The 18,425-nt window shown below is 41.4% G+C and overlaps 1 protein-coding gene across 6 annotated transcripts in view; it reads left to right on the top strand.

The window, feature by feature from the left end:
• The window catches only part of kidins220a (kinase D-interacting substrate 220a), a 44,349-nt gene that overhangs the window by 4,320 nt on the left and 21,604 nt on the right, over nt 1-18,425 (top strand). For all 6 annotated transcript variants that reach the window (XM_051386022.1, XM_051386039.1, XM_051386046.1 and 3 more), the window contains exons 2-23: nt 26-184; nt 1,270-1,368; nt 2,044-2,142; nt 4,438-4,536; nt 4,862-4,960; nt 5,118-5,216; nt 6,099-6,296; nt 6,424-6,522; nt 6,847-6,945; nt 7,249-7,347; nt 7,471-7,648; nt 7,810-7,974; nt 8,192-8,371; nt 8,634-8,799; nt 9,056-9,207; nt 9,724-9,824; nt 9,919-10,104; nt 10,299-10,439; nt 11,451-11,688; nt 11,851-11,942; nt 14,792-14,936; nt 15,555-15,717. In XM_051386022.1, the coding sequence (XP_051241982.1) occupies nt 53-184; nt 1,270-1,368; nt 2,044-2,142; nt 4,438-4,536; nt 4,862-4,960; nt 5,118-5,216; nt 6,099-6,296; nt 6,424-6,522; nt 6,847-6,945; nt 7,249-7,347; nt 7,471-7,648; nt 7,810-7,974; nt 8,192-8,371; nt 8,634-8,799; nt 9,056-9,207; nt 9,724-9,824; nt 9,919-10,104; nt 10,299-10,439; nt 11,451-11,688; nt 11,851-11,942; nt 14,792-14,936; nt 15,555-15,717 (3,029 nt within the window). In that variant the 5' untranslated portion in view covers nt 26-52. The remainder of the gene's footprint in view (nt 1-25; nt 185-1,269; nt 1,369-2,043; nt 2,143-4,437; nt 4,537-4,861; nt 4,961-5,117; nt 5,217-6,098; nt 6,297-6,423; nt 6,523-6,846; nt 6,946-7,248; nt 7,348-7,470; nt 7,649-7,809; nt 7,975-8,191; nt 8,372-8,633; nt 8,800-9,055; nt 9,208-9,723; nt 9,825-9,918; nt 10,105-10,298; nt 10,440-11,450; nt 11,689-11,850; nt 11,943-14,791; nt 14,937-15,554; nt 15,718-18,425) is intronic.

The raw sequence follows: 18,425 nt of genomic DNA on the forward strand, positions 1-18,425 counted from the left end.
AATCTGCTTTTCTCCTGCTCTGCAGTGGTGTACAGGTGTTTAGCAGTCAACCATGGATACCACCACCTCCCTAAAGATGACCTCTCTGGCTGTCCAGAGTCTGTTCAGCTACGTGGAGGAGGAGAACATGGCTGCTATCAAAGCACATTTGGACAAGTTCAAAGATGTGGACAGCCGGAGTGATGTAAGTTATAGTTTGAAGTAATGAGAGGCTCTTTTAAAGCATGTCTTTTGTGGGAAAAGGGATGATTGTGATATTGTGTTCGGCTTATAGACAGTTAATTTTATCATTTGATTTGTTCCTTGCTTGAGATTTTGTGCCTATTCACTCCCCTTGGAAGTTTTCATGTCTTATCTTTATTAATTCACATCACTTTGTAGACATACAAGAATAAAACAAACTTTTTGTAGGCATTTATAGTCAACTTTAACATTGATGTAATGTACCCTGAACAAAACAAATGGAGATTTTAGAAAGGTATATTGAAAGCCAGGACTGCTACACACAGTATACACATTAGGTAATTGTTTCACCAATTAGAGGAAAGTGCTGGTGGGATGTTATGCCATCAACAAATCCAATGAAAAGACAAAAACCTACTATGAACTGATCCTATTAGCAAGTATTGTCTGTCTTGCCAAAGGCTGATATATCTCAGTCGTCTGTGCTGTAGATCAAAACACACATCAGTGAACCACACAGTTCATGGGTGACCCGCTCCTTCATTTCCACGACCATGGGCACTTTAGTTTATTTTAATGTCAATCCCACATAGACATCCCTGCTGTTGTAAATACTCACTATTGAACCACGTCCACATCTGAAAATAACTATTTACTCCTGTCTGTATAATATTTGCTTGTTTTTAGGCGTTTTAGGGAATTCTTTACCCCTTTTTCAGTATATCCATGACTCGTTTTTAAAGATGCCTGTCTTCAGTAAGAAGGAATGGGCTTGGGAATGAGAGCCACAGGAAACTATTGATAGACTGTTGGTTTTGTTCTTTTTATGACATTTGTTGACTGTAAGAAAAATGCAGAATTAACCTCATTAATAGAAAAACAAATCCTATGTGAAGGTCATATTGCATTAAGGATCTAATAATCAGGTTGTCATACAGTATAGGATTAGAGTTAAATCATCAGATAGCAGTATCAATGCCTGTGAGCTCTCAGAGGGTTACGGAGAAAACAGAATAATTAATTGGCTTCTTGGTGTGGTAAAATCTGTATCACAGTTTCCCTTCCTTCCCTCTCTCCTTGTTCCAGAATGGACAGACTCCCCTGATGGTGGCGACAGAGCAGGGCAATCTGGAGATAGTACAAGAGCTCATTAGGAGAGGAGCCAACGTTAACTTGGATGATGTTGTAAGCATGCACACACACACACACATAACTCCGAATCCAGGCACAGGTGAAAAACAATGCGGTTAAAATGACCGCATCATCCACTTGACAAAGAAGACGTAGCTGAACTAGTGGTCTTGATGTTTCATCTTGCTGAACTCACCACACTCGGGCTTAGTCCACAGCTATTATGAGCCATCATGAGCCATAATGACAACTTATTACACATTTTTACCTTCACTCTTCAGAGTAAATGACAGGATCCACTTGCTGGCCAACACCCTTTGCCTTCAGAAGCCACCCCTCACACACGCACACACTCACGCATGTATATGCCCTCCCACTTAGGCAAACGCATGCACCCACACACGACACCTCTCATTAACATCTCACGTACATGTAACCTGCTATTACACATTGCACACTCAAACTTGTGCTCACTCTCGCACAAACGCAGAAGAAGAAAGGAGAAGCATTAGATGCTGTAGTTGCTCTTGTCTTTCACACTTTACACTCTGACACTCCTGTATGTCCATGAGACACCGTGTTCCCATGAGCACCTGGTATGACCAGCTGGTAGGTACAGTGCTTTGACAGTTCCCGGGGCGTCCCACGCAGAGCTTGGACAGACGTTGGTCCAGCTGGATTTGGAGTCTGATGGGAGTTCCCAGGGTAACAGGTTGTCTGTGTGTGCAGGACTGCTGGACGGCGTTGATCTCGGCAGCTAAGGAGGGCCACATTGAGGTGGTGAGGGAACTGCTGGAGAACAATGCTAACCTGGAACATCGAGACATGGTGAGAATATAGAGAGTTACTGGAGAGTTTTCATTTATATATGAAAAACTTAATTGTAACGTGGTTTTATTCAAAACAGTATACTGTACAATAATAGATATGTCTTGGCATTCAATATTAAGTGAGGTAAATAGTAAAACAAGTAATAAAGGTGAATTAGGTAAGAAAATTGGGGTGGAATCCATACTGGTGGCCCAATGGATGATACGCCTGCCATTTAATCACAACATCTTTTCTATAGTTTCTATATTTCAGACATTATCCCAAGCATTTGACAAAGATATTCAACCCAGTGCTGAAATGGCAATTTATGGAGTCCCAGGGGAGGATATTTTAATGACAAATAAAAAAATAAAAACTGTGTTTGCCTTTGCCTCCACCCAAAGGTTTGGGTTGGATGAATGACCTAATGTTATTCCTAAAATTAGAAAAGATCAAATACTCCCATTAGAGGGTCAACCCAAAAATATCATACAACAAGCGACCCTTAAGTATTTTATTTTGAAAGGCTTTAGACCCTTTCTCAAAATTAGGTAGGAACTGTAACTCTGTCCTTCATGATTAGCCGTCAAAGGGATGGCCTGTTGAGCTCTCAATCGGCTCTCATACTAGTGTAGAACTGAAGGTAAATTTGCCCATATACTTGAACATTGTTTAGCTATACCTCTAAGTATATACTTTTCTATGTGCAATGTTAACTTGTGTTGTAAAATAATAATATTAAATTGAAATAAAACTGGGCTGTATGGTGGAGCATGATTAAGTGATTATAATGTATTCTAAATGTCAAAATGACTTCACAATTTTTACTTATAGGAAGAAATTGTGATAGCTAAACAACATAGAGCCATAAGACGCTGTAACAGTATTAACAAGACTTTTATACCTGCCTTTATACAGTAACAACGTTATGACGTCTTGATTGTACATACATTAAAGGCATACTATGCAGTTTTCCGGTTTTGTCAAACAGCTACCCCTAGAGTCGCTGCGGAGTACTTGTATTTAACGTTAACTGTCGTAAATACCACTCACCAGAGCCGTCTCTATATACGGCTCTGCGTCTCTGCACTCACGGCCTGATCCCCTCCCCCCTGTATACCGACATGTTCAGTACGATGGAAGCGTCGGACATCGAACAGGCAAAGATAGACTCCGAAGATGTCTACTGACCAGGTAACGAGGAGTGAATGCCTGCTAGTGTCTTCCATTGAGGCTGCTTCTTATGTTGCTGATGTATGTGACGTATCACCGTAAAGCAATTTGTGATTCTCGCGAGATTTGGCGGGACGCCACCTTTCAGACTTGCATTGCTGGTTCTGCCAGCGGCGTCCCTCTCCTGCTTTGCTATCGGGATGATTCGCTATACTACGAGTTTGTTTACCATCGGAATTACTTCGAAGCTGTTATATTAAGGTAAAAATCTTGCATAGTGTGCCTTTAATGGTTTCTATAAAACGTGATGACCCCAGTGCTGGTTGAACAGGATGATCCATTAGCCTTGAGATGGACATAAAATGAAATTACTTTATGTGTGATGGCTCCTCTCTCTAGTAGTAATCCCATTTACTGATCTCTGGTTGTCTCTGCACAGGGCAGTGATATGATTTAGTCTTCTGGATCTGGACTTGTCAGAGGCAGACAGTTGTCTGCAGGCTATTCTGTATATTCATGAACAGACGATTGGCAACAATGCAGATGAGATACACATATTTATTACCTGGGGCTGAGTGTGTTCAGTGTCAAGAGGCAATATGCATTTCCAGACATGCAAATGTAATCCTAAAGAGCATTAACTACCACCTTGTAGTTTCAATTTTGTATTACATTTCTACAGTGGCTCACAGGTGACATATTTCCATCATTATTTTATCATGTATGATAAAACATCTAGAGTTGGTTTTCTGTGACTTTATGGAAGTGACTCAGGACATAAACTGACTCATCTCCGTGCGTGACATGTCTGAGCCGCACAGGACAGATCACAGCCAGTCATCACAGTGGGATTATAATAAACCACACTGTGTGATACTGTTCACTCACTGGAAAGTGTGTCTCACCAGCTGTAAATAGCACATTTTCCAACCACAAAATCTGCTCTGGTTTTACCTATTCTGTAAGGCTTGAATTTAATACTGTTATAACTGACAGCTTATTTTAATAACATAATACCTGGAATTATATGTCCAGATTATTCTGAATTATTATTCTGAAGATGAACAAATCAAATCTTCTTTCCTATCCTCAAGATTTTCTATGTAACTCAACTGTGTTCTGTGTGTGTATCCTACTCAGGGAGGTTGGACTGCTGTCATGTGGGCAGCGTATAAAGGTCGTACAGATGTGGCCCAGCTGCTCTTGGAAAAAGGAGCTAACCCCAACATCACTGGTCAGGTACTGAGACCGGACGTATAGCATCATAGCATCAGTGCCATCTGTTGTTTTATATCAGCATTGAGTTTGATTGCTCCAAGTAAATGTGATGCAGTGTTTCAGCTTGCTAGTTAGAAACTGATATAAACATTTCAGTAAATGTCAGTACACATAAATCCAGAGTTACAAAAATGTGAACACAACCACAGCCCTGCTCTTCACCTGCACAGTGCAATGGCTCCACCATCATCTGCTGCGGTATCTTAAAGCGTTAGTACAGCAGCAGACCTGACACTGATCATTAGTGACTGTCAGCATGACTTCACCCCGTCCTCTGCCCCAACAGTACAGCGTCTACCCCATTATCTGGGCAGCAGGTCGAGGCCATGCAGAGATTGTCCATCTCCTGCTGCAGCACGGAGCCAAGGTCAACTGCTCAGACAAGGTAACTACATAGTGACAGATGTTTGTCATTTACTTGTTGTTCATTTATCACGGAGAAGATCTAGTTAGTAGTATGAGCTTTAAAAAAATCCTTGGGTTGTTGACTAAATCCTCTCATGCCTCTTATGCACTCTTGTATTGTCGTCTTTTCTTCGCAGTATGGTACCACACCTTTGATCTGGGCAGCCAGGAAGGGCCACTATGAAAGTGTGATGCACCTTCTGGCCAACGGAGCCGACGTGGACCAAGAAGGAGCAGTAAGTAGATTGTAGCTTTCCCTGTGAATGGTTGTTTACTATTTAACAGTAACATTCAAAATATTATAATTACAGCTTTTTATTGTCAGGGTTCTTACATATCTAGAAAGCCTTTGAAAGTTTGAATTTCTTTTATTTTTTTTAAAATGTATTTATTTATATCTATTTTAGTTTTTGAGTGCCGATACTGATGGCCTTCTACCTGGCTTTGCACCCACAATTATTTGACATGGCATGATATTTTGTATCGTGTCCTGAACAGTGTTTGTATTTGATTTAGTAGTCTAAACCTGTAGCTTAACAGCTGAGCAAGTCCAATTTTGCTTTGGGTTCATCGTGGGTGCCACAGAAAGCTGCCTGTTCTTGCCAGTGTCGTTTTCACGCAATCAAGATTTAATGCTCCCTAGCGCTACGAACGCATTAGTGAACTTCAATATTAAATAATTGATTGGGTCTATGACGCAGCGCATCTGTGCTCCTTCGAGTCATGTTGCATCTGTGCTGACACAAACTGAACAATGTGATAGTTTGATATGTAGCATCAATAATCAGATGGAACCCTAGTAGCTAATGTTGCAGAGCAATTCATTTATATGTAATTAGGAGACTCCAGTGCTTGGAAAAAATATTTGAGTTATTGTGCTTGCAAAACAATTTGTTAATAATAAGTTGTGATTGGGCCTGTAACGTCTCTTTGAGCTGCTGTAATAAACTGTTTGTTAATCTTTAGCCATAAATTATTTAAAATTTGACATACACCAATCAAAATCTTTATACCCACTGAAGTACAGAGAGAGAGAAACAAATTCCTGAAATGTTAGGGATGTAATGTAAATGTAAGGACCCTAAAGTTTTTAATTCTGTCTTTCTGTGTCTTTTCAGAACTCAATGACAGCTCTGATTGTGGCAGTGAAAGGTGGATATACAGAGGTTGTTAAGGAGCTGCTGAAGAGAAACCCAAATGTCAACATGACAGACAAGGATGGCAACACAGCCCTGGCCATTGCTGCCAAGGAGGGACACACCGAGATCGTACAGGACCTGCTGGACGCCGGCACATACGTCAATATCCCAGACAGGGTGAGGCATTACAAGCCCGCTGTTTGAACATGTAGAAAGAGAGCTTGATATGAAATAGAACGTCAATTGAATACAATTCCTGTATCTGACTGTTTTTCCTTTGTCTGTCTTTCACCATCTTTTGCAGAGTGGTGAGACAATGCTGATTGGAGCGGTGAGAGGCGGTCATGTGGAGATTGTCCGAGCTCTGCTGAACAAATATGCTGATATTGACGTCAGGGGCCAGGTAGGAGCTCCTCTCCCACTATCTTTGCTGCCATATTGATGTTTTAAAGCAGGCAGGAGGCCTTCTTGTGTTCCCAAGATCTGTTTTTTCTTGACAAAGAACTTTAATCCATGAGTTAGAATTACTCAAACATACACAAGTATTATTGCTATATAAACAGACTGTGTGTAATGGTACACATTATACACATACCTTGCACAATGCAAAATAATAAACTACATTCTCAGCTATGCAGTATATTCTTTTAATATTTATTATTTTATTTATTATTTTGTATTTCTCAAGATAAACAAGCTAGTATTTGCCTTGTCTTTTCCACATCAGGATGGAAAGACTGCCCTCTACTGGGCAGTGGAGAAAGGCAATGCTACCATGGTGAGAGACATCCTTCAGTGTAACCCTGACACCGAGAGCTGCACTAAGGTATGGCAGTATATGCACTCCCTCTAATCTTTTACATCTCTTGATTGTTTCTTCTGAAGTGTCATAGTATCTCTTTATTCCTACTGATTTCTGAATGTTAAAGTATTTATATTCACTACATCAAATAAGAATAGTTCATATATTAATAGTAATAACAACTGAGATTGCCTGTTTCTAGAAATGTATACTTTCTTTCTGAAAAACGTTTATGTGTGTATTTATGTTGATAATAATGTGTATAGTTCTCTTCAAAATATATTTCAGTTTGGTATTGATAAAGTGTTGTGTATCTTTGTGGTATAGGAGGGAGAGACTCCACTCATCAAAGCCACAAAAATGAGGAACATAGAGATAGTGGAACTGCTGCTTGATAAAGGAGCCAAGGTGTCTGCACTGGACAAGGTACTTTTTAAAACACAGTTGCACATTACACACGCCTTTACAGAAAAATGTTATCATGTCTAGTATGGCATTATTTAGCTTTTTGATCTGAATCTTTTTTTTTTTTCTCTTTCTTTCACTCAGAAAGGAGACACGCCACTCCACATTGCCATTCGAGGACGAAGCCGCAAATTGGCTGAGCTACTGCTGAGGAACCCTAAAGATGGCCGCCTGCTTTACCGCCCCAATAAAGCTGGAGAGACACCATACAACATCGACTGTACCCACCAGAAAAGCATCCTCACCCAGATATTTGGAGCCAGTATGACCCACTTCTCCATTTTATTCAGAAAGAATTGTGCGACAAACCAAGCTCATAGCTGAAAAAGATTAAACTGTTGTTTATGTTATCTCCTCCTATCTTCTTCTGCACTTTATCTTTTCCTCTCTTTACACTTCTTTCTCTGTCTGTTTCTCTCTCAGAGCACCTCTCCCCCTCTGAGTCAGATGGCGACATGTTGGGTTATGACCTGTATAGCAGTGCTCTAGCAGACATCCTAAGCGAGCCCACCATGCAGCCACCTATCTGTGTTGGGCTGTATGCTCAGTGGGGCAGCGGCAAGTCTTTCCTTCTTAAGAAACTGGAGGGTAAGTAAGCCCAAAGTATTAAAATGGTCTCATACAAAGATAAAAAGTACCAAATTGTGGAAAATATGTTTTTTGGACAGTGCTATTTCTCAGTTTCTACAATCCTTCTGTAACACTTCTAAAGTGTCTTATATTTTAATCTCCCCTTTTAATCTCCCCTTACTAATTGAAATATCTGATATGAGATTTTTTTTTTCCCCTTCCTCTTGTCCATCAGATGAGATGAAGACCTTTGCAGGCCAGCAGATAGAGCCGTTGTTCCAGTTCTCTTGGCTGGTCGTCTTCCTCACCCTGCTACTCTGCGGCTCAGTGGCCGTGGTTCTGGGCTTTACTGTTGATCCCAAGCTGGCCATTGCCGTCTCCCTCAGCCTCCTTGCCCTGCTCTACATCTTTTTTGGTGAGGAAACAGATCTGGAGCAAGAAATTCAATACTAATGTGATAACTGATGACTGTGATGAAATGTTGTTTTCATTTGTCCTGCTCCACAAAGATAACAGCCGCTTTGGAAGTGGTTGATTTAAATAATAATTTAATATTCTATATTTTTGTATTCTATTTTCAGGAGTTCCAAGGGAATTAAATATACATATATTTATACAAAGCTGTTACCAAACAACTGCCGCCTATAATAATTGTAATAATAATCTAATGTCTCCAGTGTTGGTGTACTTTGGAAGTCGACGTGAAAGGGAGAGTTGGAACTGGGCGTGGGTCATCAGCACGCGTCTGGCTCGCCAGGTCGGTTACCTGGAGCTGCTGCTCAAGCTGATGTTTGTCAACCCCCCTGAACTTCCTGAGCAGACCACCCGCGCACTGCCTGTCAGGTGACTGTGACGCACACACACACACACACACACACACACACACACACATTCAGTCGCTGCTGATTTCTGTCAGTTTCCCAGATTCCAGACAAAAAATGTAAACTCTTCACAACTGCAGTCCCACACTGTATTTAATATATGTTGTGAAAGTCAATAGCTGGGTTAGTACCTGTCATTATCTATCATTGCAGTGTTCACAATGTTGTTTAAATGAAAACTTGACAAAGCATAATTTCTCTTCTCACATGTCACACAGGTTCTTGTTCACGGATTATAACCGTCTGTCCAGTGTTGGAGGGGAGACCTCCATGGCTGAGATGATTGCCACGCTCTCAGATGCCTGTGAGAGGGAGTTTGGCTTCATGGCCACCAGACTCTTCAGGGTTTTCAAGAACGATGAGGTCCAAGGTGATGTCACATTCTTTGCCTTTAGATGTCAATCATGTAATGAACTTTCAGTCAGCATAAAAAGTCACAACAAAGTCACAGTCAGGCCTGAGATTAAAAAGAATCTTACATTTGCAACTACGAGCTTGCAATATTATTGGTCAGTGGCAGACAAATTAAAATACGCATGTGCACTGTGCAGTTTTTGTTGACTAAAACCTTTTAAAACATTTAAAGAGGTAAAATACACTCCTGTTTAAGAACACAGTAAACCAGGTCCCTTTAATCAGGTTTCTTATTATTTGGATTTACTGGCATCACTGCAAAATTAGATTCAGAATGCTGGATAAGAGTGACTCTTGAAAGCATAATGGAGCTCTTGTAAGTATAACTGGTTTACTTCCTCCTTCCTCAAATGATTTGAGTTGGTGAGGGTTGTGGTAATTCCAGTGTCCATAGAAATATAGCTTTTCTTTTTTTTTATTTTTTACTGTGCATCTCTCTCACATTATTCTGTACCTTCCTGTCATACTCCAGGTAAGAAATGGAAGAAAACCTGCTGTGTTCCCTCCTTCGTGCTGTTTGCCTTGACACTGGGATGCCTGATCACTGGCGTGGCCCTGTTGGCCATCTTTAAGGTGGGTTAGTGTAATGAACTCTAAACGGTTGCATTCTAACCACTAGGTCACTGAACGCCTCAATAATCAATGCTTCAATGCTTTTATATCCTAGGTGGACCCTGAGAACCTGACAGTAAATGCAGTGCTCATAGCCATGGCCAGTGTGGTGGGTCTGGCCTTACTGCTCAACTGTAGGACCTGGTGGCAGGTGGCTGACTCCGTCCTCAACTCCCAGAGGAAACGACTGCACAGTGCTGCCAACAACTTGCATAAACTCAAGAGTGAAGGATTTATGAAGGTAGACTAATACACATTGGTCATTGTACCTAATCAAGGACAACATCTTGTTTTCATGGCTAAAGGGGCATTCCATTTGCTTATGAAGTTATGAAGCTGTAGTTCGTAATCCAATCAATTTTCTTTCTCACATAAACATTGATAATTAAATTATATTAAGCCATTTACTCCCCCCTCCCCCCAATCTCACACAAGGTTCTGAAGAATGAAGTGGAGCTAATGTCAAAAATGGCCAAAACCATTGATGGCTTTACCCAGAACCAGACACGCATGGCGGTCATCATCGATGGACTGGACGCCTGTGAGCAGGACAAAGTGCTGCAGATGCTGGACACGGTTTGTACTTGCACATGATTCTATGCGTGAGCACATAAATTATGAGCTCGGTTTCCTCTTGACTGATAGCAAGATCAAATGAAGGAATTTTTTCAACATCTGTCATTCAAGCACATTTTATAACCATAAGACATGTTATAGAGGCCATGTGGCCTTAACTTTCAATGGGTCTTTTCCCTGTGCACACAGAGCCCACACATTTCCAGTACTGTGCAGCCACCGTGCTGTTCCCAGCCACCTCCAACTTTAGATTCTTCTTCCCAGCTGCTGTAATAGAATTTCCTTTAGCCAAATGTTATTATTTGGTGAAGTAATCCCAGAGAAGATGGCAACCTCCTGTGTGCTAATGTAATCTTCTCATCTCTGCAAGCACGTCCCAGTCACTCTGAAACCATCTTCTGTTCAGAGATTCAAACACGGCACTCTCAAATCCATTTTTTGCAGGTTACACAAATTACCAAATTGTATCTTTTTTTCCCTTCAGTTTGTGAACTTTTCCCTCACAAATAAGGTGCATTAAGATTCAGACATCATGTGATTGTGCCTTAGTTGATGGTGCTGACAGCTGTTGTGGGGACAGAGGTTCATCATCCTGTGGGGCGAAGCTGAGGGTGCTGGCCAGAGGTTAACAAACCATGTATGCATGTAGCACAAATCGATGTCCTGTGACACTTGGACAATGTCCTTTAGTTAGCAGAGTGGAAATCCCCGACACCATGTGCTGCAAGCAGTCAGCTCTCACTGGGGTCATTAAGTTTTAGTACTACAGCTGACTGCCTCTAGCTGTCATGTTGTTGACTGATTAGATTGTAAACTATCCAGTTTGACATTAAAGTAGTAGACGCTCCGCAGAGGAATCAGCTGTGCTAAAAAATACAGTTTTTCACATGACTGAACCAAATCAGTTTCATTACAAACATCAGTGCAACAGGCTGATATAGTTATAGTACATATTTTATGGAATGAAGAATAAAGGTGGTGAAAGATCTAATAGTTCCTTTCTCATTCCAGGTGAGGGTACTCTTCTCCAAAGGCCCTTTTATCTCCATCTTTGCCAGCGACCCCCATATTATCATCAAAGCTATCAACCAAAACCTCAACAGTGTGCTGAGAGACTCCAACATCAACGGACACGACTACATGAGGAACATTGTTCACTTGCCGGTATTCCTAAACAGCAGAGGCCTCAGTACGGCGAAAAAGCTCTGTATGGTAGCCCCCACAAATGGAGAGGCATTGCCTGTTGAGGGTAAGGACAAGTGTAGTGTACAACATATTGTACTGTATAGACATATATGGAGGATTACCAAAGATCTTCGTTCATATCGTCATATTTTGGTCTGAATTTTTTTATTCAAAGGCATTGATCAGCTGTCATTCTCTTTGTCTCTTCCTCTCCCTCTCTCTCCAGGATGGCATGAAGACATGGAAAGGAAGATGTCTCAGACCAGCCTGGGCCAAGACCAGACCAAGTTTGGCAGCAAAAACGCCCTAAACCGCAGGGTAAAAGCTATTCAACTCAAGTTTATTTTATTTACAGGCCAATATCACATACAATGTTTTGTTGGTGTTTACAGCTCCACATCAATCGAAGAACCATGGAACATAAACCAAACATGGGGATGCAATATGAGTTGTAGGTGGAAGAATGGTAATAATAATAATAGACAGGCAGTAATAGAAATAAGTCCTGAGTTGGATTATACTAAATCCAAATAAGATGCACCAAAACCAATATATCAAGCACTTACTACTTTATAGACATGAGTGACACCCCACCCTAACCCATAACAACCAAATCAAAAAAGCTAACCATAATAACTGATTTCAGAGGAGCTTTTGATACAAAATTAAAATGGAGACAGATGTATTGTTTGTAGAACAAGATAAAATACATTTGTTTCCCCACCACAATTATTCCCACAACACTCTTGTTATCTGGAAATATCATGAAGCTGGAAATGAATGCTTGATGTCCTGTCATTAATCAAACTAAATTAAAATGCATTTAGCTCTTGAGTAGAAAACATTGGATTAGGGTTAGAGATGCTACCATAGAAACCCTCACCGCTCTCTCTTTTCAGCGTCCTCTCTGAAGTGTGTGTGTGTGTGTGTGTGTGTGTGTGTGTGTGTGTGTGTGTGTGTGTGTGTGTGTGTGTGTGTGTGTGTGTGTGTGTGTGTGTGTGTGTGTGTGTGTGTGTGTGTGTGTGTGTGTGTGTGTGTGTGTGTGTGTGTGTGTGTGTGTGTGTGGAGGGGGAGAGGAGGGTGCTCAGTACAGGCGTGGTGTTGGCAGGCAGTGCAGAGGCCAGAGGACAGAAGGAGACACACCGAGACGAGAAGAGAGAGGTGCTCGGTGTGCGGCCAAGGTTCCTGGTGTAATTGATGTAATGACTGTTTATCCTTCCTGCTGCGTTGCCACAGCCTAATGACAAGGCCTAGCAGCAGTGGGTCCCTGTGACAAAACACTGGCACCAGGTCTGCTGGCAGGAGGCTAAGTGACTCTGCTGCTGTCGCTGATGCCTTCCTCCCCCCCTGCGAGACCTTCCCACTACCCCTCCTTCCTTCCCGCCTCCCTCTCTTGTTTGTTTGTTTGACATTTGTTTGTACCCTGGGTTTATCTAGTACCCTCAATTATTGGTGTTGGCCTTTTATTATGAGGCGGCGTGCTCTTTTTATTTGCCCTCCGTCACTAGCTAGCTCTTGGCAGGAGGGCCCTCTTTCTACAAGTGGAGATTAAAATGAGGGCAGGAGGGGGAAATGAATTAGTGGCTCTCCATTTTCATGTAGCTTCTCAAGTCGTGGATGACATTAGGCGTATCTTTGCAATCTTATTTTCATTTCTTGGAAGTAAATGAATCCCCTTTACTAGAAAGAAATGTATCACCTGGAATGCAGCATTCAGTGTGTAGACCATTTTTTACAGAATGATTAAACAGTGTATCAGTAAGGAGAAGAGGAACCAGTAGAAGTAAGCAAATACAAAAACAACCATCAAAAAGGACGATAGATGGAGCAGTAGTATTTCTTTAGACTACGAATGTAATAATCCAATCATTATAATTACTCTAAAACATATAATCTAATCTCTTTTTACGTTGCTCAAATTAAAAACGTATGTTTCCTTGCGCTGGACAACCAATTTGTGGACAGTCCAATCAGTGGGTGCTAACAAAATAAGAACAGAGTTTATTTATTTGTTCTTACATCGCGTCTTGCATGAGGCCCGTTGTATACCAGAAAGTCAGCGACGCGCGGCTGTCCGTATGATAGACCTTTTCAGTTCTGATGGAGTGGTGGCCATATGTTTCATCTCTCTGAGAAAGAGGTCATGAGACTGCGTTACGACTTCAAAGTCAACCAAAAGCCTCGCCTTGGCTCATGACCATGGCAGCTGTCTGATATCATCACAGATGTTCTCCGGTAGATCTGTGTCAATAGCTTGCCTGTGTGTCATGACTGTTCAGCTTTGGACAGTGGCTCTTTGATTTTAATTTGCAGTCACAGGCAAGTATGTTTTTCTCTTGAAAAGATATACGATACACAGGAAAAGAGTGAACAAGCTGAACATTAGGATCCAAATGAAAGACAACATTGCTTTCACTCCCACCCCATTCATAGAATTAATTTGTAACCATTGCTGGGTTATCTAACTGCTTGTATGCTACTTAAATGTTGTAGTACCATTGCTATGCTACACTACAATAATTACATTTTGAATGAGAACAAAATAACTCACAAATGTATAATTGGGTTGCATGGAGGTCTATTCAAATATAGATGGGGTGCATATGAAGTTAAGAATATGAGAACATGAGGCTATTCAAGCATACGGTTTCACAATGGCCTGAGATCACGTGGTGACCCTGAAATGCCTCCTCTATTGTCTCATGATGCGCACAGATCAAAACCTTTGCAAGGGTCAAGAGTAATGTTACGCTTTTGTTTCACTTGTGCTTTCAATTTCTTTTTGGATAGATCTAATAAGACTTCCCAGTACAGTGTATGGTTGTTAAATGTCTCCCGTGGCTGTCTCTGTGTTAGATCTATCACTGGAAGACAATTCCTGCTTTTCTTTTCCCACTGATATAATGCTTTTATTGACACTGTGACAGAATTTTTTGCATAGAATTTCAAATAAAATGCAATGCTGAATCTTAAAATTCTGATCCTGTCACTTAATGCCATGATTGGATGATAGAAGTTGTATTTAAATGACAAATGAAGTCTTGGAGGCCTATTTATCTTGCCAGCTGTAAACATGACAAATCAAAACCATAATTTAAAATTGTCAAATTCCAGATCTTATACTTACTTGTGTTTCTGTTTTTCCCCTGTACACTCACTCTGTTAAGGACACATACCGGCGTCGGCAGATGCAGAGGACCATCACCAGACAGATGTCCTTTGACCTGACGAAGCTCCTGGTGACCGAGGACTGGTTCAGCGACATCAGCCCACAGACCATGAGGAGGCTGCTTAACATTGTTTCGATCACAGGTAAAGAATAAACCATATTCTCCTTTAGCACCACCCACAGATCCAATTTTGTCTTTAGAGCAACATCAAAGTTATTTAGCCCTAATTTAACTAATGCTATGGAGATGGAGAATGTAAAAAAAAAAAAAATACGCCAGTAGGGGCCAGCATTTCATTGAGGAGGTGATGCATTTAACCAAACATTTTGCTTGCAAGTATAAACAGGCTTTTGATTTAAAAAAAAATATTATTTGCATTTGCAATAATGACATGATGGCTAGTCAGGATTAAAAAAATGGACACAAATGCATCAATATATTAAGAACAGATTAAAGATTATACAAGGGTGACATAACCAAGCAGAAGTTTGAAAAATAGTCGAAACTAGACAGCAGACTGTTAAATGTTGACCATCTTGTGTGAAAGTTGAGAGATCAAGCCTTGATAGCTGAACCATAATATGTTAAACAAATCAAATTTACAGCACAGTACATCAGATTGTTGCTGCGTGTGGCAGTAGGTCAGGTAACAAAAATATCTTCCCGTCTTATCTAATCTCAGTAACATTTCTTGGTGATCTTGGAGACAAGACCCATGACTTCGAAAGCCACTAATCCTCCATCCATCCATTTTTGACAGGTCGTCTGTTGCGAGCCAATCATATCATTTTCAACTGGGACCGGTTGGCGTCATGGATCAACCTGACAGAAGAGTGGCCTTACAGGACATCTTGGATCATCCTGTTTTTGGAAGAAACTGACGGAGTGTCTGACCAGGTCGCTCTCAAGACCATCTATGAGAGGTACAAACACATATACACTGACCCCTTCTTTCTTGTTCTGTTGTATTCCCATCACTCTCTTTCTAACATGGGGCCTGACATTAGCAGACGGAGGCTAGGCAAGATAAAAATGGAAATAAGTTCAGCTTAAGAACCCAGCATCGTAAGTAAAACGCTGCAGAGTTCCTTCCTGTGTCCTGACCTTCCTGACATGATCGGAAAGAACAGAACAGAATCGAATTCAATAAAAGAATCATATTTTTTGATGTTCTCTCTTTGAAACACTGATATAAGTAACTTTGACCAGCAGGTGGCAGTAGAGGATTTTGTTTTCTGTGTGGGCTACATTAGTGCACAGTCATTGCCAATGGCTGTGAGTACCACACTAATTGGCAACTGATAGACAGATTTTGTAATTGATCATAATGCACAAGGCAAATGATGACTGTGTTATAGCCTGGACTTCTCCAGAATTATTAAGGGGCACATTTCCTTAAAACTGGACAGAGAACAGACAGTTGACGCTCAGACGTCTTTGGTTGAACAGTGAACGAAAAGTCTTGTACCTCTCTGTGTGTGTAAACAGTATGACTGCTCATGCCTTTGTATGTGTGTGGTCACAGATGCTTTTAGGCGTGCTCACCGCAGACGAGAGGAGGAGACTGACACAGGCAGAGTCGCTGGGTTTGGGTGCTGTTGTGCATCAGTCGCTGGCCTTTAAAGGTTGCACTCTGTCACAATACACTAGTGCCTACGACTCCTGCGGCAGTGAAGTGTCACAAACCGTTACTGTCAGCCAGTCAGCTAGCTAGATTCAGCCGACAACCCTCCCTCCCCCATCTCCAAGGCAAACCACTGCCTCATTAGACATGGGTTTGGCTATTTGGTTTTTAAAGGACAATAGGCACTACGTTATATTTTTTATATGGCAGTCAAGTGCTGCATGGGATGTGAGCAGTATGAGAGGACGTATTAGATGAGAAGCATCTTTGTCAGAAGGCTATACTTTGATTTACTCAGGATATGATAATCTTTGTCTTATAATTGGTGGAAAAATATGTCACTACACTTCTCTGTTGTATATCTTTATCATGTTTAAGTATAGTGGACACCCAAAAAAGAAATGTCCATACTGTTACCATAATTATTGTGGAAAATAAAACGGGGAGATATAATTATACACCAGGACAGCCATGAAATGTGTTTCTACAACGAAAGGCCTGGATTGAAGTGCCTTTACCACAGCATGGGATTGTGCTTACACTGTTCATTAGACTTAATATAGCCATCGTCTGGTTTTTGACCAACGGTCCTGTCTTTCTTTATCTTCCTCCCCAATGGCTGTGTTTCCAAATGGCTGCTCTGTTCCGCAGTGGCCGTTGGACAAGCGGCCTTAATGATGATGACAGGAAGCCTCAAACAGGCTAAACACAACGCCTTGCCTAGAGGCCTTATCTCTTGCACTAATCTTCTGCTGATAAGGCTCAGGCCTCTGTCTGTGTATCTTTTTCTGTCTCTGCTCTTTTCTTCCTCTTTTGTATGAGCTCAGGCTCTTTAGGTCCCTTTTTTGTTCTGGATGAGATATTCTGTCTTTTTCTCTTAGCGACGGATGGACACTTGACTGGCCTCTCAGAACCTCAGGCCCCCTTTATCCCAAATGTCTGCTTGAGAAATGGATAGCTATTCTTTACTTTCCTTCTTCAGCAGTGTATATGGATACGACATTCACAGCACATGTTCACACACTCTCACATATCACATCTTATTTTGCAGCTTTAATTTGACCAGTGGACCATTTCCTGTGTCTTATAGTTAGCATCTATTCTGTTACCAGAAGACCAACGTGGTTCAGACCTCATGCGTGTGCTTTGTTTGCGTTTTAGCATGCATACATGTGTAGAAATCATTGTGCTCAACCATTTTTACACAGCGGAACTGCATATCCCCTGAGCGTTACTAAGTGAATATATTAGTGGTGAAGTGAACGTGGGGTTGAGTCAGCCCCTTATAGGTCAACTGTCGCCCTGCATCTCAGTCACAAGGCAGCATGCGCTTCCTCTCCTCTCCTCTTTGTAAGGCTTGCTACAGCTCTGTGGGCAACACTACATGCAAGCGTCAGACATATTATATTTATTAGATTTTGTAAATCATAGTCTAGATTAACCCTCTAAATAAATCATTAAATGGGTAAAAATAAAATGCAGGTTTGATCCTAGCCTGAGGTCCTTTTTTAAATTTGCCTCAGTGTCAAGAGATGGTCTCAGTTTAGACTTTTTTGCCCTACCTAGCCTTCTAAATTAAAACTAATTAACCCATACGCTACGAAACCACAGGGAAATATTGCATAAGTAACACAGAGTGCCTCTCAGTGATGAAGGTGACAGCTACTCTCTGTGGCATGCACCTGAACTCCTAGAAAAGAGAGAAAAAATAGACGCACGCCCACCATCCCTCATATCTCACACAAACACACGCGCTTTCAAAACGGCTAAAAGCTGTTTTTAGCAACTTTGCCTGGCAATAACAAGCGTCCATGAAGGGCTATGAAGGGCTGTGAAGTGTCATTGTAGGACACGGCGTGAAGAGAAATGCGTTGCGCTAATTCCCGTAGCGGGAGTGGGCCAGTACAGCCTTCCTAATCTGATGGAGAATGTGTAATCGGTTAATAACCTCAGCGATTTCTATCATTAACGGTAAGACAAGGGGCTGCCCAGACTAATGCAAGGTAG

Source organism: Dicentrarchus labrax, unplaced genomic scaffold, assembly GCF_905237075.1.
Source record: "Dicentrarchus labrax unplaced genomic scaffold, dlabrax2021, whole genome shotgun sequence".
In the NCBI taxonomy this organism is placed as follows: Eukaryota; Metazoa; Chordata; class Actinopteri; family Moronidae; genus Dicentrarchus; species Dicentrarchus labrax.